At 26.5% G+C, this 27,680-nt stretch overlaps 1 protein-coding gene across 3 annotated transcripts in view; it reads left to right on the top strand.

The window, feature by feature from the left end:
- Window positions 1–1,344: 1,344 nt before the first annotated feature.
- Window positions 1,345–27,680, top strand: part of LOC112597251 — a 68,684-nt gene continuing 42,348 nt past the window's right edge. Inside the window, exons 1-2 of one of the 3 annotated variants that reach the window (XM_025343222.1) lie at window positions 1,345–1,730; window positions 22,858–23,023. In XM_025343222.1, the coding sequence (XP_025199007.1) occupies window positions 22,939–23,023 (85 nt within the window). In that variant the 5' untranslated portion in view covers window positions 1,345–1,730; window positions 22,858–22,938. Of the gene's footprint in view, window positions 1,731–1,753; window positions 1,839–22,857; window positions 23,024–27,680 lie in introns of those variants that run through there. The other 2 variants (XM_025343220.1, XM_025343221.1) reach the window with 2 other exon arrangements.

Below are 27,680 nucleotides of genomic sequence, written 5' to 3' on the forward strand. Positions count from 1 at the left end.
TAATAATTTAACATACTTTTTGGTGTATTTTTGTTCGTGTAAAAACTTACACGTGTAACCTCTTACCTAATATGTTTCGTGTGGGAATTTACCAAAACCCAATTATGTTAGGTGGTAAAAGCTAGAGCAAGGTTATATCCCAACTCATATTATTGAAATAAAGTAAAGTTATGCTATCAGATATTTCCATCGCCTTATAATACACTGGGTGATTTACCAAACATGGTCGCATAGGAACATGCTCATTCCTCGCCTCATTTTTCATGAATAACTTAATTGATTCAAATTCTGATTTTTTGATACCTATTTGAGTGTACTCAAGGTTAATATTTTTAAATAAAATTTAAATTTTTTTCACCATTCAAGAAATGTCATGTAGTGGTACAAACTTTTTTGTTTGTGCAAAGCATCACTATTTTTACTGTAAATTGTTAAGCAGAAGATAGTGTTGAAGAATATATCGATGCATTATATTACTCGAAATTCAAACTAATTAGTTCCGAGTTATAAACCGTTAAAATAAACCAACCAAAAATTTAGTATATTCCGTGTTATGATAATACCACGATGACTTGAAATTACATTAATTTACCAATATTTTACAACTTATAAAAACAGTCAAAGTATAACGAATAGTCAGACTAAATATGACATATCATAGTTTATGTTAAACTATTAATCATAGTATTTAAAGATTAAAACTTCAAGTATTATTGTTAGATTTGTGTATCAAAAAAAAAAAAAAAAAAAATCATCTCCGTTTAACAATACGTTTACAGTGAAAAATACAGGTTTACGTTTGAAAACTGACGTTTGCACTATCATAGTATTATTCTTAAAATCACGGTAAGTCGAATACCCAAGTACTAGAAACATTATAGTCGTTATAAAATGTGGCCTAAAAATATTAAAATATTCTTTCAGGACTTCCAAAAACCAGAATTTGTAGAACATAAACATTTTTCGTTGCCAAACAACATAAAACGGTGTCGAGCGTGTTCGAGAACTACCCCGTTTGTACTCGGCAAGCTATGGCAGTATGACTTACTGCACAGTACGTCGTACAGCCCGCAGTGGCGATGATAATAATAATAATAATACTCGTAATATTGCACCCCACCCTGCCGCGCGAGCCGATTCTCTTCGGACGTTGGCTCGCGCCCCGCAGTGGCAACTACGACGACGAACACGACGGGAGCGGGGGTGCACACGTTCAGGTGCGGTGGAAAACGGGGGAGGTTGAGGGGAAGGGCGCTAAGAGGGGCGGCGGCGGCCATGGCGGCGTATTGCTGGCGCCGACTGCCACCGACCGTCTGCCGGCGGCGGCACGTTTGGGCCACACGGTCGCCGCCGACGTTGACGACGCGCCGAGACGGTTCTCTGTTGTTGCGTTGTACTCACGCCGTACACTCTGTTGCTTAGTGTACGGGACGACGACGGCGGCGACGGCCGACGCGAACGGGGCACGACACGCTATTAATGATGATGGTTTATCAGTTCGTCGTGGTCCGCTACTACGCCGCGACCGTATCGGCGGTCGCCACCGGGTGATTGCCGGGCGACGTCGGGCAGGAGGAGACGCAGCAGCAGTGGATATCCAGATCTGTGCGTGCACTGGCACACGTCGCGTAGGAAGCGCCGGAAGTCCGGTATCCCGTCGTCTCTGGCTACCGCAGCGACACGAGAAACGCGCGAGATCTCTCCTCGCGGTCGCCACCCGCAGATTACAGGTAGGCGCGATTATTCGCAACATATAGAAGACGTAAGACGACTTACCGACAATTATTGCTGCTAACGGTATTGTCACACAACACGGATTTCCGCCGTGACACGTACAGGTACCTAGTATTATTACAGTGTGTGCTTAACTCATCTCACTTGTAGGTATCGTTTGAGAACCGATTGATTTCGAGACGACGGTTTCAACGATTATCTTGTTTCGGGCGACACTACGGATGTTTTGTCGCATATTATTTCGGATTCGTTGCGTTATTTATTCGGTTATAATTGTGTTTTTTTTTTTTTTTTTTATCACGCTTAGATTATTATTTCTAAGGGGAAAGGGACAATATCAATCTCGCCATCATTTATTATAACTGATACTTCACTTTATAACAAATTAAATATTTCAAAATAAAATCTTTTTTTTTTACCATCATCTGGTTGTAAATAATTCTGTACTTACTAGAACTATTTGCTATGAAACGCTAAATAATCATATGTTTTGCTAAAATCCATATTATTATTGTCTATTTTAAAACACCAACTATTAATTATTTTAATTTTTTTTAAATTTTCACTTAAATAATAAATAATTATTAAAACTATTTAAGGGATCGTATAAGCATGTAAATATTTTCAAGAGCATATCATTACAGCTTATTATTACAAACGTTTTGTCACATGAACCTTAGCTGGGTATATGATTAACTCGACACAATTGAGAAAATTATTAGGAAAAACCTCGTATAGGTACGTGTTTCGTTGTGGATATATGATGAAACTCGAAAGAGATCGAAGATTTGAGACTGCTTTGTGAAATAATATTTCCAAAGACTAAATTAAAATCACACGTAAAATTTATTTCCACGTATCGGCATTTTTTACACAACTTAGCTGCTAAAATGAATATTTATATTTATATAATATATAGTCAGTCTTCATTCTATTCTCAACTATTTTCTCGGTACACTCATGGTTATCAAAACTGTCAACAATATATTTGAGATAGGCGCGTTTTCCACTTCGTTGACAAAAAAACCATATATTTTCGGTTTTCTGTGGTCTTTTCAAGAAACCATCATTTGTAGCATAGGTAGGTAAAAGTAATATAAAACGACCCATACTGGGCGACCAATGGCACAGCCGAAATACGTGATACGAAAGCCAAATTTCGCCCCTAATAAACACTTTTTTTCTCATCCCGTTTGCATGTATAAATATTTATTTTCTTCTATTGTTATCCTAAATTATTCAAATTTGAAATTTTGGTCATGTTCTCGACAAATACCGATTCTGTACACATATCTCGCGCTTGGAATATAATATATTTTTATTTTAATCTCGAAACATCATGCGCCTACTTTTACAAATAATTTTCTAAATTATAAATATTTTTCCATTATTGCAATAATTCATAGTTATTATAAAAATGTTCAATTTACCATATCTGCTATCAAATTACTGTGCAACATTAACACAATTTACTACGTACTTATAACATATATTACACGACATAAAAATCGGTTTTTAATACTTTGTTATATGAATAATATTTTTAATTTAAACATTTTAATTCTATCGAATACTTATTCTATTTAATATACAAAGGCGTTTTTAGCTTAGTGTTTGTTTTTATTATCATTATTATCGGAAATAATATATATACTTATTGAAATGTATTATTGATTTTCGTTTAATATTTATTTATAAGTTTCTAAAGTATAACATTATACACTACAAAATATCGACGATAGTGGTTTTGAAAGTAATGAAGCGAATATTATACTTGAATGAATTTAGATGTAGGTATTAGATAAAAATATGCACTATAATTCGAATTACTTTTAAAATAATATCCTGTCAACTATTATTATCGACAATATTTGTTTTAGTATTTTTATTTCCAATTGTCGATAATTGTTTATAAACTACTATTAAAAATAAACGCTCTCGCAGATAATTATAGTTTCAAGTACAAAGCTACAATGAATAATCAGTTTTTTTTTTTAAATATATATATACATATTTTTTTTTTCATAAAGGTCCATAGACATTTTTAAATAATTTAATCAGTTTTGTATAACAACCGAACAAATGTGCTCAATAATACTCGTATACGCATACACACAAAAAATATCACAATAATTTAGTATTTGAAGTATGAATAGTTATACGTTTATTACGTTAACAGAAGATATTTATTCTATGGAATATAATGCTTTTTAATGGTAGTGTGTTAAGATATAATAAAGTAGAGTACTATAAATTATATCGTATTTAACATAAAAATTCTAGTACAATGAACAAAAAAAAAAAAAATCAATGCAATATAAATTATTATTTCTCCACGTTATTCAAGCATTAAATTAAAACATCCTAATATTATAATAATATTTATTTTCTAAAATACTTAATACATGGAAAATAAATTAAATCATAATCGTGTGATTGCATTACACAAAAATTATAAAATAGTTGTGATAAATATGGCCTACTTTAACTTTTAATGTTTATTTTTTTCAAATATTGATAATATATATAATTATATAAATACATTATATTATTATAAAACATGTGTATTATCAAAAATTAAATTTATATCATACCATTGTTTCCATAGATAAATTTAATCTTCCCAAATATATTATTACATATCAATTAATACAATATCTATATGTATATTACAATAATTAGTATCTTAAAGTAGTATTTTTATATGTTTTAATTTTATTTTGATCTTTTTAAAATAACTGATTAAATTATAAAATTTTTATTTTACTTTCAGTTATTATGGAGTTAAGTGCTAAAAATGTTTCTAAATTTGTATTAACATTATATTACGTAAATAATCGTAAATATTTTGTACAAAAGTTTTTGTTTTTGCTACCTGTGAAAGTTCAAGGATGAACATAAAGTACTGATATTAGATATTATTATACTACATTGGCTTTAGTACGTTTTTTTTAAACCTAGTTAATACATTACCAACTTAATATTATTTAAGCATTACATTTTTTTTTTTTAAATTATTATAATTTTAGTATAGTTTTCAGTTGAAAATGTTTAAGGAAAAGAGAAGTACTATATATGTATAATTCAAAAGTAGTATTTCGTAAATCAGATATCAACGTAATGTTGGTATTTAATATACATTTTGAATTATTGTTAAAAATAATTTTATAAACCATTATACTTATCATTATTTATTATGTTATGACATTTATCATTTTCTTATGTTACTTGTCAAAGTATAATATCTTGATGATATTTATGTACTAAAAAATTCAATTTAGGTTTTTAGGTTACAAAATTTAGAATATTTATTTAGACATTTAATGATATAGTCTGTTGTAGTATCATGTACCTACTCGCAATTCATGTGCAATGTGCATGTCTAGTGCAGTTTTTATAACGCGGAAGTCAGGATATCATAAACATGTTATTAAATAAAATTAAATGTATAAACACGAGTGAATATTCTGTATAAAAAAATACTTTGTATTTTAAAAATCATATTGTTTATTTTTAGAAATCCTAGTTTTCTAATTAAAAAATGTAGGCTCCTGTTATTAATCTAATGTGTAATTGTATTATAAGTTATAAAAAATTGTAATAAACTTTTTTTTTACTTACATACGTTTTAAAATTACAGATGCCCTTGATGCATCTAGATGTGGTTTCAAGAGAGTTAAGCCTCATTTCAATAACAGTAATATCAATATTTGGTAATATTTAGATTTAGATTTTTTTTAATAAATCCGTAGCAATATTTTTAAATTTGATTCAAGTCTCTATTTATAGTATCTATTAAAATATTATAACGAATAATAACCATAAGCCTATAATATATAAAATATGGACGACTAATAGTAACTTCTTCTATTACAATATATTATATTAAGTGGCTTTTTACCACTTAAAATTAAATGTATCACATCTGAATGAAAAATTGTTGTATCCAATAAGTTTCTGATTTTCTAAACATTTTTACATTCGCATTCAACGTATTCTCTCTATCTTATTATTTAACATTTTCACAGTTTCTTCTTAGTCTGTCTAACTCCCATTTACAGATGGTTTAAAGTTCTCCAAACAGTCAATTTATTATCGTATCCAAACGGAAAATCCTTTGTGACGTATTGTAAGCTTTCATTATTCTATAATATTATTCTTGCTTCCTTAATGATCTTCTTTAATTCATTAGTTTACAATTTAGGATACTGTTTCTTAACTGTAGTCGAACATTTTTATTGATGGACCATCATTGGATACTTTTTGGCTAAAATCTGCTACAATTGTCCAATTTCAACAGTGATTTATCTATGTAGTGAACTTATCTATCGATGTTTGTTGTAAGCATTCTATAATTATTATACTTGTAGTTTCATTTAGCTCGATAAAAATTTGTTTTGTGCGTACTTATTTACCCTAAACCGAACATACATACCTATTAGATTACCGAGAAGCAAATTGATAATTCTAAAATTCTAATTATTTGGAATGAATACAGGTGAGCTTACTAATTTATTTAATAAAGTATTTCTAGTACATAATTTTAGTTTTACAAAGAAAAAAGAAAAAACTGTGCTCTTTGAAGATGAATGGTTTATCAAAATCCCGATGCTAGATGACTGATATTTATTTTAATGTAAGTTCTTCCCATATAATTTCCCGCTTTTTAGTCACTTGTCAATTTCTTTGATAGGATAACACTCATAGATGGACTTTTCATAAATTTTTACATTCCATATAGGATAATAATGAAATAAATTGTATTACCTAATACATATATTTATTTTTTGATAATCGTCCAATTTATTTATAAATATTAATAGTTTTATTAGAATTTATATCAATTATTTGAATATATTATTATATTTAAAAGCATAAAATTATGATTAAGAAATGATCATTAAATTTTATTGTTAATTAATGTTTTAATTTGAAAAACGTATACACATTACACATACTTCACTGATTCGATATATATTAATAATTACATTTTAGATTATATAACTTGTAATGTAAAGTTTTCACATCGTATCATGAAAATCAATCGATTAATTTTAAAATATAGGTATTATAAATAGAGTATATTTGCTTAATTTTAATTTATCTTGTATATTATATAGTGCTCAGACACTAATACTGAACGCAATACTTGTGTATAAGCTTGGAGATTTGTATTATCGATCGTATAACGAATCGTTTAATCATTGTAATTTTGCTTCAATGCAAATAAAATAATACATTTATATATCATGTTTATGGATATGTGATTATTAAGATTATTAAAGATATGACTGAAAAAATTGACTACGTAATACTGTCTATTATACAGGAAAAATACACAATTAAATATAATAATAATCTTATTACGGTGCACGGAAACTACGAATTATTCTATGTAGGTATATTATGTAAATAGGGATTGTAGGTAACTATCGCCCTATTGGCAACCTTTTGAGATTTTTATATATTTTCGAGCTTTAGATGATATACATTCAAATACGGTATAGTGGAGACTGTTGCAACCGAAAGGAAAGAAGGAAATCGACAGACCCATATATTTCTATACAAGCGTATACGACGGAGACGTCGACTTATAAATTGTATTTATACGTTAAAAATGTATAATTAATGACACAATTAATTTATTAACCAGATTGAGATTTTATATTGTATAGTTAGTTATAGAGAGAAAAAAAGCGAATGAGAGGAGTTGTCAGCGAATAAATCGTATAGTTAAATAATACAATTGACATTTATTACGCATTGGTATGTTAAGTCTTTCTCAATATCTCGTTTAAGTAGTAATAATAACTGGACAATAGACAAATTATTATTGTTGACACTCAACTTTTTCGAAAACATAATATTTTATTGAACAATTTTTGGAACGTATACTTTATTGATAATTAATAATATTAAACTCCAGCTGTTGCTCAATTGCCCTAATTTAAAAATATATATATTTTTTATTTGTAGTTAACAATGTACTACCAATGTCAATCCATTATATGGATTGCATCACGATTGCCCCAAAATAAATGGTGTGTTTAGAATATATTAGAAAAGTCATTTCAAAATATTCTGGAAATCACTAATTTTTTCTTCTCAAATACGGCGTTTTGGTAGCATTTGGTTTGAAGTATAGACAGGTTAACTTCTTGAATTCTATGGATAATACTATGATATTGCACGCATATACGAAACGTAAAATGATATACATATCCTAGATGCCTAAGTATTCGATCTACATATAAGGTACATATTATTATACGCACGTTCCGGTCTCTTGTTGCTTGCCGACAAGTGTTCGTTTATTCGTCAAATGAATAAATATAAAATGGAGAGAGAAAGAAAGAGAAATAATAGTCAATACAAATCGTTTGAACCACGTGTATAAAATATTGGTAAGCATCCATAGGTACACCTATAACAAGGCAAGCAACGTCAACTGTAATTTTTTTTATATTTTTTTTACACGTTTATGTAGGTATTATATTCTATTATATTATACTTTCGTCTTCGTGCATAAATAGGGACGAATTTTGGCCATGCACGAGTGTCCGTAAAAGGCTCCACCTGACGCAGCAAGTCTGATGCGTATAATAGTTAACCCCACACTATGCCCACACTCACACACTCACAGACTAACTATAGGATATATTGTAGGATATACTTTTACACGAGAAAACGAGACACAATACTCGGAGTCACCACTTTATCACCCTTTCTCCTTCACCAATCCAATGTTACAACCGTTTTGCCAGGCCAAAAACTTTGGTAATGTGAAATTATACGCCTCGGCGATCAAGTCCGCGTTTAATTAGCACTTTTTTTGCGTCCTAGATTCTTCGTACCTCGCACCGGTTGCCGTGGAAGTATTAATATACCATACGTGGTACGTATTAAAACATCGCTTCGAATGCGTTTCCGCATTTATTTTTACGACCAAGCAATCAAAATGTTTCACATAAACGAATTACATATAAAAAGATATTATTCACGAACTAAGTAGAGAGTTAGGAATGGTACTACAATATATTATTACAATGTCATCAATGCTGTAGTCGTAAATTATCGAAGTGTACGTTCTGTTATACTATGATAATAATAATAGATAATAATATGCTATTGATTTATTCAAATTTTAAGCACTTATTGCCCAGTTAAAATCATAAAACTATTGACTAGCTATCAACTTATTACATTTTTATTGATAAGCAATCAACTATTTTAATTATATATAATTACAACGTTCCTGAATATTAAATTTTATTTTAACATGAACTTGACTTATACCTAAGCTATATTCTTTTTAAAAAATTAAGAATAAAAACCAAATTTCAGTAGGTAATTTAATACTTATTTGTAACACTTCAGGTATATATTATATTTTTTTTTTACATACCATTAGATTTCTCTTGAGATTTGATTTTTTAAATAGAATAAAGATGAAAAACTTTAAAATATTGACACAACCGAGGTTTTGTTATTGTTTAGTAAATAATTGCAATTATGAAGTTGAAAAATTAAAAAATAAAAGCACACATAAATAAACGAATAAGAGTTTACTCAACGTAATTATTTAATAAATAAAAATATTTGTTTAAAATACTATGACATAGTTTCAAAAAATATAACAAATATTTTTCATAATCATAAATATTTTCAAAATAATAATAACTCCATAGTCAGGTTTTCATAGTTTTTATAAATATATAGAGTATGATTTTTTTTTTTTTTTTGGAAAATACTTATTGTCCATAATAATAAATATGATCAAAATATTTCATTATGTGGTAATCTTCAATAGTCAATAGTGTTTTAATTTTAACTTAAAGAAAAACAAAATGGTTATTTTTACTATAATTTAAAAAAAAATCAAATATAAGCTATAATCCATTTTAACAATTTATACGTAACATTTTACAATTTATAGTTAATAAATAAACCTTTATTCTAAAGGTAGAATTTATACCATTTTTAAATTTTAATTATTTTTCTCAATAATGTATTGCATGATTATGTTTCTATAGAAGTTATTTTGTCAGAAAACTATCACTAAATATCATATTGATTTATTTAAACACTTTTTTATTTCATGTTATTTGAAAAAAAATGTTATTAATTTACACTGCCATTGATAGTATCTTCTTTCATTACAATAACTAACTTTAAATGTAATCATTGTTACATCATAGAATTCATATTCCAAATTCATTATCACATACGTTTTAGATTTTTCTTTTTGCTTTAAATTAATTTCTATTCAAGTATGTTAAGCAGTATTGGGGAAATAAATTTTAAATTATACATTTACTTTTGCAATTTTACTAAAAGGATTGCGTGATGATGTTGACTGTCAGGATAAAAATTAGGTCAAATAGTTTGAAAAAGTCGACAGAAAATAGTTATATTATTACTATACATATTATTGATGTTCGTTGAAGTAAAAAATTTTTTAACTAATATATAAAATCATATATTATTTTAATATAATCATTGATTAAATAAACCAGTATAAATATTATATTATATGTATGTATGTATGTAAGTAATAAATCTCATTGATCCACATAAAAATTATTATGTTTTTATTCACTTATTAATAATAAATATATAAAATAATTCTATACTTTAAAACTTAAAAGGGGTATACAATACTAAAATACTTATATTTTTCGAATGATTGCATAAAATAGCAACAGGTTTGATTATTCAACTACCTTTTTTTTTATGTTGATTTTAACATATAAAAGTATAAGCAAGAAACTTTGGATTTTAATGTTATAATATTATACCATAAAAGCGCGTTTTCTTGTTATCGTTTTAATAAAGCTATATTTTTTACTAAAATTTTAATTTTTTAATAAGTATTTAATAGAATAATTTAATTTTTGGTCATTGAATTGAATATAACATCGATTGTTACACGTTCATAATCGTAAGTACTCTTGTAATTATTTGTACGCATATAATTTCAATAATTTATTTAATTATGTATGAATAAAATACAAGCTATAAGGCAATATACATTTATAAAATATTACGGAAAAAGTTATTTATCGATAAGTACCATACAACTTTGATAAGTTGTACAAAAACTAGAAAGGTCGATCGTAAAGTACAATTTGTGGTGTACATGAAATGCAAAGCTGACTATTTATAACAGACATTATGGTGTTTGTTCAAGACATTATCTTTACATAGATTTTCATATTGAATTATTAACGTATGTAGTTTTCTACGAAAGGAAAAAACTTATAAACTTATACTCTATTTAATTGGTATTTATAAAAATAAAATAAATAAATAATGTTTTATTATTTTCTTTTCATAAATTGAGAACAATCATGATTTTTAAAAACATAAATTAGTATTACCTACAATATGCAAATACAAACATTTTCTACTATGTATAATATTAAAAATATAGCTAACGTTAACAATAATTATTAGATAACATAGAATTTTGCTATTTGTTTTTGATTTTTTTTATAATATATATAGTAATATGAATTAATGATCTAAAATCAAACACAAACAATTACATAAACTCAGCATTTATTAAGACCGTGTCAGTTTATATAATGTTTAACAGTTAATTAAAAGTTTTAATTGTATATTATTAATTAAATTAAAATTAAAAGCCAATTATTAACTAAATTAACAATCAAAATAGGTGAATTAAGTTATTAGTTATTGTAATGAAAATATTTATTCAAAATATTACGATACGGGGTTTGTTTCAAAGTTCACTAACAACAATATCGTTACTGTTTACTGCAGAAAACAACATTATAAAATAGAGAAAAATGTAAAAAGAATTTAAAAATTGTTTTCCAACAAATATACATATTTTTTATAATCTAAAACTGAGCTACAATCGGTCAACCAGAACTTATTGGCCAAGTATAATTATTTTGTTTTGTAAGATTATTTTTTTAAATAAAATATTTCGTGCAGTAAAAATATATCCAGTAGTAAACATATTAATCCGGTATCAAGGAAAAAATAAACCTTTTTTAAAGAACTTTCGACCAAATTAAATGACAGCTAAGTGTTATTTTTTCATACAACAAAACGGTAATAGCTTTGGATTAGTAATATTTACGTACCTACTCCAAATAAATTCTAAATGTCACTACCAATATGACACATTGATTGAAAATTTGACTCGAGTGGAAAATTCCTTCCAAGTGACTAGCTGAATAAAATTATGATTTGATGTATGCGCATAAATAAATATTTTTTTAGTGCGTAGCATGTAAAAATGTCTGATATTCGTACTATGTTGATATATCCAAGTGGGTAGTATTTCTGTAGAAATTTAAACAGCAAAGTGTGATTTTCATCCAATTAAATCTGATATGTATGTTCACTGTTCAATCATATATATATGACTTAGCAAATATTTTGGGAATGCAGAAAATTGCATCTCATATTATTGATACAATATAGACTATGATACTACTTTTATTATTTAACTAATAATATACAATTCACATACTTTTTATTTGCTGATTTTTAATGTACATGGTATGAATTTGTGTAGGTATATCACTTAAAAATAACGATGACTTTGTTTTTTATAATCGAATACAAGTGATTGGACGTTTTTTAATATTAAAATAAAATTTTCAATAATAAATAATTAATTACCAATAAAAAATGGTTCAAATATTACTATCACAATTATTAAAATACAATACATATTTAAAGAAAAACAATTACAGAAGGTTATCTTCGTAATCAATTTTTTGGCCATAGAATTTTGTTTTCTATTGAAAAATTCTAACTGTGGATATTAAGTTTAACACTTATGGTATCTATTATAGACAATTATGAAAATTATAACAGGCTATATAATATATGTAGAAGAATATTGAAAAACTCAAATTAAAAAAATTAAATTAGTTTTTAGCGTTATAATATTAGTACCTACTGTTAAGTGAAAGGAATTTTATAACTTCTAGAAATCTATGTTTAATTCAATATCAGATAATGTATAAAATAATTGTATTTTGTTTAAAATTAGACAATGCAATTATACAATTAAAACTATTGGTTCAAGCAAAAAATGCCAATATTTTCTTATTTTCAAGCTGTACATGCTGAGAACACAATCTTCAATAATAACTATTAATCAATTGTATTTACTCATTTAAATTATACATTATGTTAAAATTTTTATTTTAAAAAACAAAAAAATATATTTTAATAACAACTTATAATTTCGTTCTTTTTTAAATACATATTATAAAGTATTCAATAGCTCGGAGATTATATTATAAAATAATATTTTGATATTTTGTTTAATATACCTAATATTGGTAACCATTAAAGAATTTTACAACGGTAAAACAAACTCAATTATTAAAATATTTTATGTTTTCAAATTTTGAAATTCTACCAAAAGCACAAGAAATGTTCATTAATTCAGTTTCGCTGCAATATAAGCTTAAAGAAGAAAATACAGCAACAATTTATACATTTTTCCTTCGCATAAACTATAATGCCAACATTTGTAAGCTTTGTAATTTGTTTTATGTTATAGTTGTAACTTTTACCTATTTAATTTTAAAGTAGACTTATAACTATAGTTGATAGAGCTTTAGCAAATAATAATAAAAAAATTATACACTATTCATTCTTTTTTTAACGCCAAAACTCTGAATTATAAATTATAAACAGGTAATGTAAAACGGTAAAAACGGTCAACATAAGATGGATATGTATATATCATGTCTATTAAATAATAAAATAAATAATCTGTAAATTTTTAAAGTTTCTGGGATTGTTAAAAAGTTTTAAAATAATTTATAAGTTTTCCTTCCCAAGGGGAATCGAGTAGTTGCTAACGTACATGCATGGACGTGGTTTTTCACAGTTTTGCGTAAAATTACTTGGAAATTCCAAATATGACCTCTATTAAGTATCATATGTGTCCAATCTCCAATCTATATAGTGCGGTGCTATGTGAAATTTAAAATTATTGTATACCCACAAAGTTAAAAAAAAAAAATACCCCCACGGCCTACACATATATTTTTATTTACGGTAAAACCGATAAAAATATAATATATATGTTTATAATTTACAAACTCTATGAAAATGTTTATTCCATTGGTGATCAAACTAATATTTATTTTTATTATTTACGTATTTTGTTAATATTTTAATAGGTATTGAACATAATATTTGCCACCCTAATGCCCGCAATATTGAAACTGTTTACAATATATTCAAGATATAACACGTTACATAATATTGAATCAGTATTTTTAAATCTATACACCTGCGGCGTACCATATTATTATAATATCTGCTAAAATAAACCTATTCATGGTATAAAAACACATCAAAAAATATAATAATATTTAAGTAACAGATATGAATACCATAAAATATGATCGTTTTGACTGGGATACGTTATGATATTTATTGTTGTTTTTATTTTAAGTAATATTACAGTGTTTTATACTTTGCACTATATATTTTAAATTATTTTTAGGTAAATTTTGAAATGTATACGTTAAAATTATTATGATTAATTATATGCTTTATTTATTATGGTAAAATTTTGTGGTGTTTTCACTAAGGTAAATTAAGAGAAAATCCTAAATTTACTGTTTAACTTAATTACTATAGCTCAGCTTTATTTATCATACATTCAATGAAAGATTATTTTAAATTGTTATTTATTCGAAATAATGTAAGTAATAAATGGTTAAATAGGCGTATACATATTTTAACAGCTAAAACAATTTACTTAATTGGTTTTAAGGAAACGATGGTGTTTTAATTGTATTAATTTTACATAATTTGCACGAAGCAAAAGTTTCTATTTACTAGAATAAAATAATGTCTAATGTATATTTTATGATATTTATACATAATAACAGTAATAATACATTATGTATATTGTATACAATAAACACATTCTGACTAATTAACGAAGCGTATAAAAGCGTTACTATTTATTAGCAAACATTTAATAACCTAACAAATTGTAGGTGATGGTGTAAAAAATTTCACAAAAAAAAATTCACTTTACTTACCACATTGAATTATTTTTTATATAAAATGGCAACTCTTGTGCGAACCGACAAATATATAAAATCACAAAGTCGAGCGTCACTTATAACTTTTTACATATTTCTAATGTCATGATAAATAAATATTACGAATACTTAGTATTCGCCTTAAATTCTAGACAAAAAGTTTAAACTACTTTTTTTTTACTTGCTTATGTGTTTTTTTTATTAACATTTCGTTTAATATTTGTTTTAAAGTTAGGTTAACAAATTCCATCAACATTCGTGCAAAAATATACTGCCGTGGTGTACACTCGTATGCGATGTTGCGTGATAGTTCACCGCTGTTTCTCATGAAATGCTGTTTTAAAATATCGCATTGTTATTTAATTTTAGTTTTAAGATCAGTACGTCTCAAATATAAATTAATCCTTATTCTTAATGTAAATGTTTACGTATAATACAGTATCAACTAGATCGATTAAAACAATTTGTAACGTACGAAAACACAGTTTTCGTGCGTATCACTGTTACCTCCAAATCATGACTCCACCGCGTCATATGTAACCTGAACGTTCCATCGCGTAATGTTTTGAAACAAAAAAAATTAATAATTTATCCTAAGTCTCATTGTTAGTATTGTAATATTATACTCTGAAATCAAATTTTTTATTACTACTGCAAAAACTCCAACAGTCTAACAATGGAATAGGAATATTGTTTGAATACTTTTTGTATGTATTTGCGGTCTGTCAAAGATAAGGCGATTAAATTGTCACATCAAGTTGTGAGCATGCAACAATTAGGTCAAATCAAATAGAACGTGTTTGCACAATATTAGTGTAATATATTATAGGTGACTATTATAATCGTCAAATCAATTTGTTTATAAATCATAAACGAAATACATTATATTCAAGCATAATAACGATAGTGATATGTATGTTGTATATTGTATATTGTACAACGTATGTGAAATCGAATAAATATATATTTTTTTATTTTTACGAGCGGATAATCTTACAAGAATATTAAACAAAGTTCGACATGCGAGAAAAACGGTTTTTTTTTTTTTTTTAATTAGATATACTATCGTGTGAAATTATAAGCCAATCTTGAATGATTATTAAAACTATTTATTTATTTATTATTATAATTATTACTATATTACATTTATTTTAGGGTTTCACGAGTTTATTTTAGTTAATATGTAATAGAGTTTAAAAAAAATAGCTATTAATTATTTTTATTCCTATTTTGACTGTTGCAAACAATTTATTTACCTATGTTTTAAAACGACGAAAGTTTTACAACAGTATACCTAATTTTCCTAATTATTAAACAACGAATTATTTGTCGATTGCTACACAATAACTTGGATATTTTATATAAAGTAGAAATACATAACAAATAATAGTAATTTTAAATTGTTTTAATCTGTATACTATAAAATTTTATTGCATTATACTATCGTGTATATAATTTTAATGCGCTACAGTTAATATTATATAACCTTTACTTTATTGATTTAAAATATTTAACTACACAATAGACATTACACGCAAGGATAATACCAATGTCTTTAAGCGAAAATATAAGCAACAATAATATTTTCTTGTTTAAATTTAAGATGAAATGAACATATTTTATTAAACCATGTTAAATATATTACAAATTTACTAACGATGAACGAATAGTGAAATGAAGTACCTATCTTTTAAAGGATTTATTTGGATTTTATAAACAACAAACGTATCTGACATGCATGTTATAATGTGTCAAAAGCAATAATTGAAGCGATGAGCGATGACATTAATACTTCATGATATGGATTATTATGTTATAATATATTATTCTAAAACTAGTTATTTGTCATTTACTCAATTACTTGATTATATTTATAATTCTAAATTTTTATTAATAAATAACTTGTTGTAACATGTAATATATTAATACATTTAAATTTTAATAAATAAAAAAAATTAAAAATTACTTGATTATTTAACTAAAATTTAACATGAATTTTGCTGATATATACATAGTCTAATAGGTAAGTCAAATCAATTTCAATGTAGATTAAATTTGAAAATGAAATGAAAATGATTATGTATTATGTAATGTATAACAAACGCATATATGTTAATCGTTAGGTTATACAAGATAAATATAATATTTTAAATGTATAACAAACAGAGGATATACTAGGATTTTTATTAATGTATATTAAAAGTAACAAATAAAAAAATCGCCATATTTAAGTACTGTAAAAATATTTAAGTCTTAAGACTTTATTTTAGAGTATAAAGATATTATTTAATTTCGTATAAAAAACTGAAAATGATATAATGTTATTGCTTAGTAAAAATGTTAAAAAACTGATTACGGAAATTTTAAATGTGTATACAAATCAAACGAAAAATATGGAATACTAATTTAAATATTAAAAATACTAACAAACATAAAGTGCATACTTATACCATCAGTTAATGGTCACGTAACAAAATTAAAATTGTATTTAAGTTTACACGGAACGTTTGGAAAAAAATATATTAAAATGAACTGTACTGTTTACCATTTTGAGACACTTTAAGTCTTAAATATATTATATATATTTATAATACCGTTTGATCTGTGAATTTATTATTTTGAGAATTTGGGGTTGCGCACCAAAAAATCTCAAATGCATAACATTCATGTATAAGTTTTCAACCACTCGTACTTTAGTAATTGTATTACGGTTAAAATACATTTCTGACGGAACTCGAAATTGTTACCTGCGCAGTATACTGTATATGAATATACTAATATAATAAAATATGCTAATTTTAGTTAGTAATCCAACCAAAGTCTCGTTAATTTCTTCCTTATAAAAATACTGTGCATAGTATATTTTTTTTTTACGGGATTTACATATAATTTCATAACACGGCAAAATCCTAAACTCTGAAAGGTAGAACACAAATAGGTTAGGTGAAACGTGAGTGAAATTCATAGAAATATAACAGAATTATAATATTAGAATGCTCATAAAGCTGAAATTAGATGGTAGTCCTTGATAAAATCGTGTTATTGGTTCATTAAATACAATAATGTATTCTAGAATCACGTTTCCGTAGATATTGTTAACGTATGATTTTGAAAACATAAAATATTTCGCATGATACTTTAGTCTTTATGGTCATGAAAATATAATCACCAGAAAAATGACCCTTCAAAATAAACATTATAATCGATGCAATTTATTTTTGCATGTTTTTAACTACAGGACATTATTATGCGCCGTAGATAGTTGTCGTTGTATCACGAGTGTTCATAAAACAGCCGTTAATGACCTAAAGACCAGTTTTATTAGTAGATAATTGTTTGAAAAGTCTTGTTTCGGGCTCCTAGTAGAATGATAATTATATATCAGATAAATTGTGATTTGGAGGTATAAAAAAAAAAAATACGACACTGTATACAGCTTACGCGTTGCGTTGTTTTGTCTATTACACTTTCATCGATACGTTGTATAAATGTACATAATATATCCTTTTATACATATATATATATATTGTAAAAACGCCAACAGGTACTTCATATTGCATTTTAAAAGAAAGTTGCATACCCACATAATATATTACAACAAACAAACAATGTCAGATAATAGTGTAAAAACTATAATATTTACATATTATTATTGCATGACGGTATCTTTGTTCCATATTTTATTAAAAACTAACAACGTTTATAAAAAATTTTCTTCAACTCATTACGGAGATCAATAAATAAAATATCCGAATGATTTGTTTAAAAATTTCATGTCGGCCTTTGAAAATACTCTAGCACAAAGAACATGACTTGCCGGGGCTTTTAGAAAATTGGCTTTTTCTTTCATCCACATATCTACGTATTTTACTTTCCTTGTTATTATTGTGTTTGCCGTTCGGACACGAACAATTACCCGCACTAATAAAAATGTATGAACATACTAGAAGAGTACTTAATGTAAGTTTATCGCTTCATTGAAACTACTACTATATCGGTACTCATGTATCGTGAATTCAATAAATTATTTTTCAAAATTCCGATTACCTTTATTTTTACCCCCAACTCAGTGTCCACCATTAATCTTATACTATTTTTAAACGTATTGATCTATCCGTATACTGTCATTACAATATATATATTTCTTACATAATATAGTTACTCTGCGTAATCCTCGTGTTAAACATCACAATTTCGTCGTCAATATCAACCGCGTTATCAAACACATTATTTATGTTTTTAATAACCTAAATTTTCACTAACGATACGATAATATTATATCCACCTCACGTCGTTCTTTTACCAAACACGGTCCCCTTGTTGACCATAAAAATGTTCTTGTACTTATTGCTATTGCTTGATGTCGAAAAACGCATTTTTCCCGATTATGTCATATACAATTTCGGTAAAATTAAATGTCAAAAAGTTACAATGATTTCGTTGGAATATACACGCACAAGAACTGTGTAGGTACATATATAAAAAATGTGCCGTAAATTATATATATATATATATTATGTCAGTATGCCAACTGCATCATACCTTTAACCGTTTTCGTTTTCTGAACCATATAGTTCCTACCTAAATAATATATTGTTACGCACGACGACTTGTTAAAAAATATAATCATGACACAGCTTTAAAATAATGTATCATTATTACTGATAATAATCCAGTTTCTCAAACTCTAAACATAGACTATATTATATTATTATTATGTTTATGAATATATTAAAATGATATTGTATGATAATTAAAAATGAAAAAGAAAATTTAAATCTATCCATCGATCGCTGCCGTTATTGTTTAATAACAATGTGAGCGTACCTATCAAACTTTTGGAAATTACATGTTTGATAAATGAATATTATCACTATGTACTGTGCTGGTTGGATTTTAAAATAATTAATATTAGACAATTAAATAGTATTTACGTATGTATACTGTAAGCAGTAAAAACTAAAAACCATTATTTTCAATTTCTCGTGAGCTAGAGTAAATGTTATTTTTTTCAAATATTCATTGCACTTAAATTGATACTTTGGTGGCTATTTCTACACATATATGAATTAATGACTTTTAATATTGAATTTATTTAATTTGCAAACTCGCTACAGATACGTTCAATGGCATAATTACAAGCCAATTTTTTAAATAAGAAAGTATTAAGTTATAAATCATATAAAATTAAATATTTACGTATTTTTATTTCCTTTAAACAATATAAAAACAAATTCTTTGCATAAGTCCTTGGAAATATCATATTTTTAAATACTATATACAACACAATATAATATGTATGGCGGTTATATGCATAGATTTTATGGATAAAATAAATTTATATAGGAAGACATATACACAAATTCACTATGAAATAATATATTTATATTTTGGAATTTCAATAACTTTAAAATCGATATACATCATTCTATTTATTGGAGCGGATAATTCGAAATTTGTTTTGTGTTTTTTTAAATAGAATATAGTGAATGCTTTAATTGATGACCTAGTTCTAAATTGAGGAACAGAAAAATTGAAAAACTTAATAATTTAAGACAGAAAACAAATCCATTTAAAAGTTCGTATAAAAAAATTAGATCATTGATTTCCCTTTTGTTTGATAAGCTGAGGATATATTCTATATTATTCTGTTGTTTATTGTTTATTAACATAATTACACGGTTAATGTCATTAATATTATTTATTATATAAAATTATGAACTATTGTATTACCAGGAGTATTATTCGATTTTAAAGTTTTTTTTTTTTTTTTATGGTGGTTTAATGGTTTTGATTGTTATGGAATTAATATTAATTTAACGAATCATATATCTATTCCCGTGTGTAGTATTATGGAATTAAAAATAATAACATTTTATATATTTTAAAAGTTAATTATAATTGAAGTCCATCTAAGAGAATACTGAAAAGTCTAATATATAATACAATTCACGTAGGTATTAAATACAATTTGTCGTAGAGCTGTATAGAATAACTAACGACGAGTATTTTTATACATGATCATTGATCAAATAATAAAGATAAGCCGCTTAGCTTCCGGTAGAATCGTAGGCGTATATAGCGTCCAATTATATTTAAAGATTGGATTATATTTATTTATTATAATATTACATATTGTATAAATATATATTTTTTTTCATAAAAATTTAGTTTTTGTTATTGAAATCATACTAATATATTATACAGGAAGGCAATCATCACTTGGATCGGGAAAAGATAGATATTTTCAATTTATATTTTTTTGCATTGTATCTTGAACACTCGACTAATCGCTTAAATATATAAAAATATGACATAACTTTTTATTAAAATAAGCAATATATAATTTTACAATACATATAATACAATAATTAATAATGATTTAACATAATTATTTTGATTAAGCAATGTGATCGGTCCTCGTATATATAGTTTTATAATCTAGATAATACAATTATTTAACCACAAAAGAATTGAATATATTTTATATAAAGTTACTAAATTAACAACTTCACCCACTAAATCTTGAATACTTAGATAACATTTTGAAGGTATAGTTAATAATATATCATTATAGATACAATGAGTTGTGATCATGGATAATTTTTAATTAATGAAATCTTGTACTTGTATTTATTGTGTTCGTTTAGTATTATTCACGCCAAAAACTTAAGTGAAAATTCAATTTAAAATTTAATATATTTATTAAAATGCTATGATATAACTTCTGCATTAAATATTTAAGCTCAAACTAGACACGTTTACTCGCCATTTCACCGATTTGCGTGTGCAATGAATAATTTATACTTTTAGTAACGGTGTTATTAATATATTAGTGTTGCGCCATCTCTGATCCACGCATCAATATTGTTAGAACCAGAATTCATATTAAAATTGTATAAACTTAAAACCATCCATTCTGTTAATTCCTATCGTAGTATGTTACTATTACTGTCTCAATTGGCATATGGGTTACGGCGTGTTTTTGATTTATCGTTCGGACCGCCGTACAATAAATTTCACCAACGTCAAAAATAACCGTATTATTATTTTCCAAAATTGCCGGTGCTCTGGAACAAGAGTAAGTCGTAGTTTTCTGTTCGTCAAAGAACAGTGGTGGGTCATGCTTCCGGTTCGATTTTTCCCGTCATCATTTATTCAGCTGTTGACCACTACATGCTACACACATATATGTATATGTTACGGTAAATTATGTAATCGTGGTAAATTACGTTATTCCCCGAATTTAGCTTAAGATTGGTAAATAATATAAATGTAGACATTCCCCAGTTAAGTTGGAGAATGTTATGCAATACACTTATGTCGGTACGAACGATCAGTGATGAGTGTGTAAGTACACAAATAAGTTTTGTTAATTAAAAATTAAATAGATAAACTAAAATCCCGATTAACAATAATGTAGATAACCCAAGTAATAAAATAAGATAATCTACGAGTATTCGTTTATTAGTTAGTATCTACACGTATATTTAAGCAAGTTGTAGGTATATGCGATAAGCGCGTGTTTTATAATTATTTGTAATGATTTGTGTTACTCGTAAACTTAATATAATATAAGTTAAATTAAATTATAGCGTTGCAGCTCTACATAACTATCAACAGTTAAAAGAGAGGTAACAATTTATTTTAGGTTAAATTAAGGTATAACTAAAAGAAAATAATTAATCACCCAACAACAATAAATCATTATTATAAATAGTATATATAAATATAGTAATCAATCGGTGTATTATTTGAGATTTATCATCGTTTACCGCCAGTTTTAGTAAATTACGTCAATGGCAGTGAAAGATGTAAATTTTAATTTAAAATGTGGCTTTTTTACATAATTTATCTACCATAATCGAATCATTTTGGTAAAAGACGTCATCGACCGGGGAATGACGTCATCCACCAATTTTCATCTTTCACCGTAACATATATACACATCTAATAAGTGTTTATACCTAAAATATGATTTACCCATAGTGACAACTTTACATATATGATACAATATATTACATTAAAATTGACGATTTCATTTTTGGTTTTTTGTATACAGGTGCGACCAGCGTGCGAGTTGTGATGTGACGCAGGGTGGACGAGAGCATCGTACGCGTGATTAGCTGTAGCTGGGTGTGCTATGCTAGCCGCCCGCCACGTTCTGCTCCTGTTGGTGGCCGGTTCGTTTCTCGCCTTATCGGTCCTCGCGCTACCACAAGACAAAGGTACATAAAATAAAATGATAATTTAATACTGACATGATATATTTAAAATTACCTTTTTAGATCAATCTACATGTCTGAATAAATTTTTACCAATATAGTATATAACTATACATATATTTTTTTTTTTTTTTTTTTAATGTTTAATTTCTCATAAAATGCGTAATAAAATGTTATATTGACTGCTTCTTTATTCGCGTATTTAATTTAAAAAATTAATTGACACAATTAAATTAAATTAAAACGAATTATTTTATTATGGTTATAATAATTATTCTCAAAAAAAAAAAAACTAAATAAAGACAAAACTACTTTATTCTGCTCTAAAACTTAAAGAATATCATATATCGTGCAACAAACAAAACAGATATAGGTCATTTCAGAATCTTAAATAACATAAATTTTATGCAATTATACATTTTTTTTAAATAATTATAAAACGAATAAATATTAATAAAAGTGTTCAAACATAAGACATACTATTGCTATAACTTTAAAAAACGAAACTAATCGAATAATAATTAAATAACGTTAATTTTAAATATCAAATAAAAATATCATAACTAAACTTGTTTGTTATCGTGGACACACAAATAGGTAGGTAAATTAAACTGCTGACCGTATAAAACGCCATTTAAAATGAAAAAAAAATACATTGATATTTAAAATACGAAAATAATTCATACTGTTATTACAGTAGTAATTCAAAAAAAAAAAAAAGCATTGAGGTCAACCTATTTATTCATTTCTTTTTTTTCTTTTGGTTTTTTATATTTATAATTAACCTTATGTTTTGAGTAATTGGCATTTAATATTCGCTACTTCCGTTCTACCGTTTCTAGATAACAAACATTAAATAAAGGAAGGAAATATAATATTTATATTATAGGGGGATTAATGTATTATTTTATTTATTAAATACCGGCATTGGCTTAATATAAAAAATAATCGGATGATCTAGTTGTTATATTTTTCGTCTGAACCTCAATGTATGTTAATAAATAATATTAATTCAGGATACATCTGTTTTTGTTTATTAATAATGAACAATTATTTGGTCAATGCTACGCACGCTTGTATCAATATTGCATATACAAGGCGCCGGCACTGAATCTATTTAATTCATTTTAATATTATTATAATTTAAAATCATTACTCGTAAAAATATCAAAGATAATAAAACAGACGACGGTCGGTTAGATTAGGTACCATTGGGGTTGTGATAAATAATTGTGAATAGATATATTTTATCACTGCATTGATAAAGCACAGGTGTAAGATATTGGGTTTAATACGAGTTTTGACGAGATACGTTATAATACGTATAATTATTGATCTTATTGTAATGCCGTTGAGTATAATGTTTACTCGTGTCGATGACTGAGCAATCAAAGGAAAAACCGTTATTACAACGTATTGCTCACCTATACTACACAACTATGTGTACTACGACCACATCTATAAATGTATAAAACGACATCTTTGCCACCATTCTCCATAATATTTGACGACACGACACTTAGCGTAAACTATAATATTTACCCAAAGTATTCATCGTGTATAAATGGCAATAAGTATTTTTTAATATTATTAATGTGAGGCTGACAGCGTTAATGACTTTCGATAAATTGAAACTAAGTTTTTAGACACGTTACTTTTAGTTTACACGAACTTGACCGTGTCCCGTACAATAATTTTGTAGTACCGTGGACTTTCTATTATTATTAAACAGATGTTATATTATGATGGCGCTGTCTTCCCGTATTTGTGCTAGAGATATTATAAATGATAGTCGTTATTATTTATCGTCATTAACAATTAGGTAAATAGATTAAACATTATTAGATAGACAGTGCATGCTAGGTTATTATTACTACTATTACTTCAATTATAACACGGTCATATTATAATAAAATCCATAGATAGACGTGTTTAGTAACTACAGCAAGTGCTAATATAAGCTCACTATGCGTCTTATATGGATAATATTAACGATACCAATAACAGTTATTGTTGTTCCGGACACGCTTTCTGCCATAACTATTATTAAACCCATAGAAAGCTTCCCGTTCACGACATATAATATTGAAAATGCATACTATATAATATATATATATGCGTTTGATGTGTGAAAATCCTGCGAAAACACCACTATCCTTTCATCCATCTACCTCCATACTCACAAATACGTATACAATTTATTATTATGACGTGCACGCGTATTGTGCATATGATATATTATGATATACGTTACAGAATACTACGACCCGTGAGATTACTTGACACGGTTAATCGTCGACGAGAATCATAACATTGATCTCGTGTGATCTAAAATTAAAAATGACTGTTGTGTTCCGATGACGTGTTTATCTCGTATTATATAGTTCACAAAGATACTACGGTAAATAAATAAAATATTATGAAATATTTTATAACCAAATACCATCGTTTGTCGACAAAAATAATAACATATAAAGATTAATAAAATGAAATTCTTATGAGTGCACGTGTGTGCTCGATCCACAGTCAAATTTATCGCTATTATAGTTTTGAAATTTGCTACCTACATATAAAACATATTTCGAAGACAAATTTTAAAATTTTGCATTTAAAAAAAAATTCGTTAGTTCACAAAAAATGAATATTTTCTTATTTATATATTATGATTTCTGTTGGTATCAGAACATACAATTATTATAATTGGATATAATTGCAGATCTGTATTTTACGTTCGATAAAAACCGAATACAAATGGCTCTATAAAACGAATATTTAGTTTATATTTAACAGATTTTAAGAAAGGGAAAATCGGAGGAATTTTAATTTGTCATGGATAATGATCATGGATACTATCACAATATAATCTGTTAGATGGATAGATATTTTTTAAACTTCGACGTTTATCGCATACATCATACTCAACTATATGGGCAAGCAACCGATTAGAAAACAAAATCTGGCAGCAAAAAATCCCGCACGTTCACATCTATAAATCATCAAATGAATCTGTTGTAGTTGTTAACGATAACCTTTCACCGAAATTTTTGTTTTCCAGGCAGATACAAAAGCAATAATAGCGGATTCAAGTTACGCGAAGTCTCTTTTAATTTATAGCGTACACCCCCTTGTCGGTAAAAAAAAAAAAACCACTGTCAGATGGTGGGCATCTACAACCAATCGGATTTCTTAGTAAATATTCAAAATAAAATAAAAAAATAATATTTTGCAGTTTTCTAAACACTTACGTATATATTTTAAATTTTTATGATCGAGTAACATTTCAATTTAAACGAACGATTTATATCAGGCACATTGTTGAAATCAGAAAGTGTCGTATGTTTCGTTATTTTAAAACGACAGCATTCAAGAGAATAAAAGAAAGTTTAAAAATGAAATATATTATTTAAACACCATCCGAAAGTTAAAATCGTATGGTAATAAAAATATACGCAGTGGTGGATAATATATATATATATATATGCACTGTACTAAAACGGAATGCGTTATTGATTCCCGTGCGTAAAATGGGGTCACCTGTGTGCAATTATACACACGTCACGATTTTTATGATGGCGTGCATAGAAGATATCAAACTTAACTATACCCCTCGAAACGTGAATTATGCGGATTGGCCGACAAACTATGTTTATACGACAGGTAATAAAGAACTCATTTCAAAGAAAAAAATTTACTGTTAGGGGTATTGCATCCGTAAACAGTGATAAAATATCATTCTAGGAACAATATAACATACATTGTGTTATCAATAGAACAAATTGATTAAGCACAGTGCATATTATTATTATAGAATTTCAATAACCTTAAAATAAATCAAATTTACTTTTTGGGACTTTAATATAGTAATTAATTAAAATAATACAGCTACCTAGATTTATTATTTTACTTGCTGTAAAACACGCCATAACGTCATGCTTATAATGTTAAGCATAATATATCATTCATTATCAATCTTTGTTTTTTCGTTGACATTGTATCACCGTATCACCAAGTATTTTATTTTTAATTTATTATGGTACAAGACAGGCCCAAAGAACCAAAAATATAATTGTTATAAATAAATTTATTCTGAACTACTAATTTATATGATAAACGTAGTATTGTTCACCAGAAAGTGGCTATTTATAATATATAATATTTATCTTCGTTAACGAGCCGCCACATTAAATATCTCATTGGAGAATTTTATTCGAATTATAATTTATAGTAAAAAATGAAACGAACAAAGAGAATAAGATAACGTGTATTACAAATTGTTACACAAAAATTATAAAATAGAAATATAGAAAATAAACAAATTTAATTTCATTAATTAAAAGATTAAAAAAAAAATTAAACCATTGTATAACATATTTGAAATTGACGATAACATCAATAAAAAGCGAGAAATATGAACAGATTAATAGTAATGAAGATGGTAGGATATGTTATTTAAAAACGAAAAGGTTCTAAGAAATTCCTAACAACAGTGTTTGAGAGATCGCAGAGAAAAGTGAATCTTAATATAACATGAACGAGGGTGTTATACACACTCATACCCCACAGTATTCTATGATTTCAAAGAAGCGTAATACGATGAATATCGCGTTAAATTATAAATATTGATAACTACCATGTTAAAATTCTAATCATTTGGAAAGCA

This window comes from Melanaphis sacchari, unplaced genomic scaffold, assembly GCF_002803265.2.
Source record: "Melanaphis sacchari strain LSU unplaced genomic scaffold, SCAv2.0 Contig395_pilon_pilon, whole genome shotgun sequence".
Taxonomy (NCBI): domain Eukaryota; kingdom Metazoa; phylum Arthropoda; class Insecta; order Hemiptera; family Aphididae; genus Melanaphis; species Melanaphis sacchari.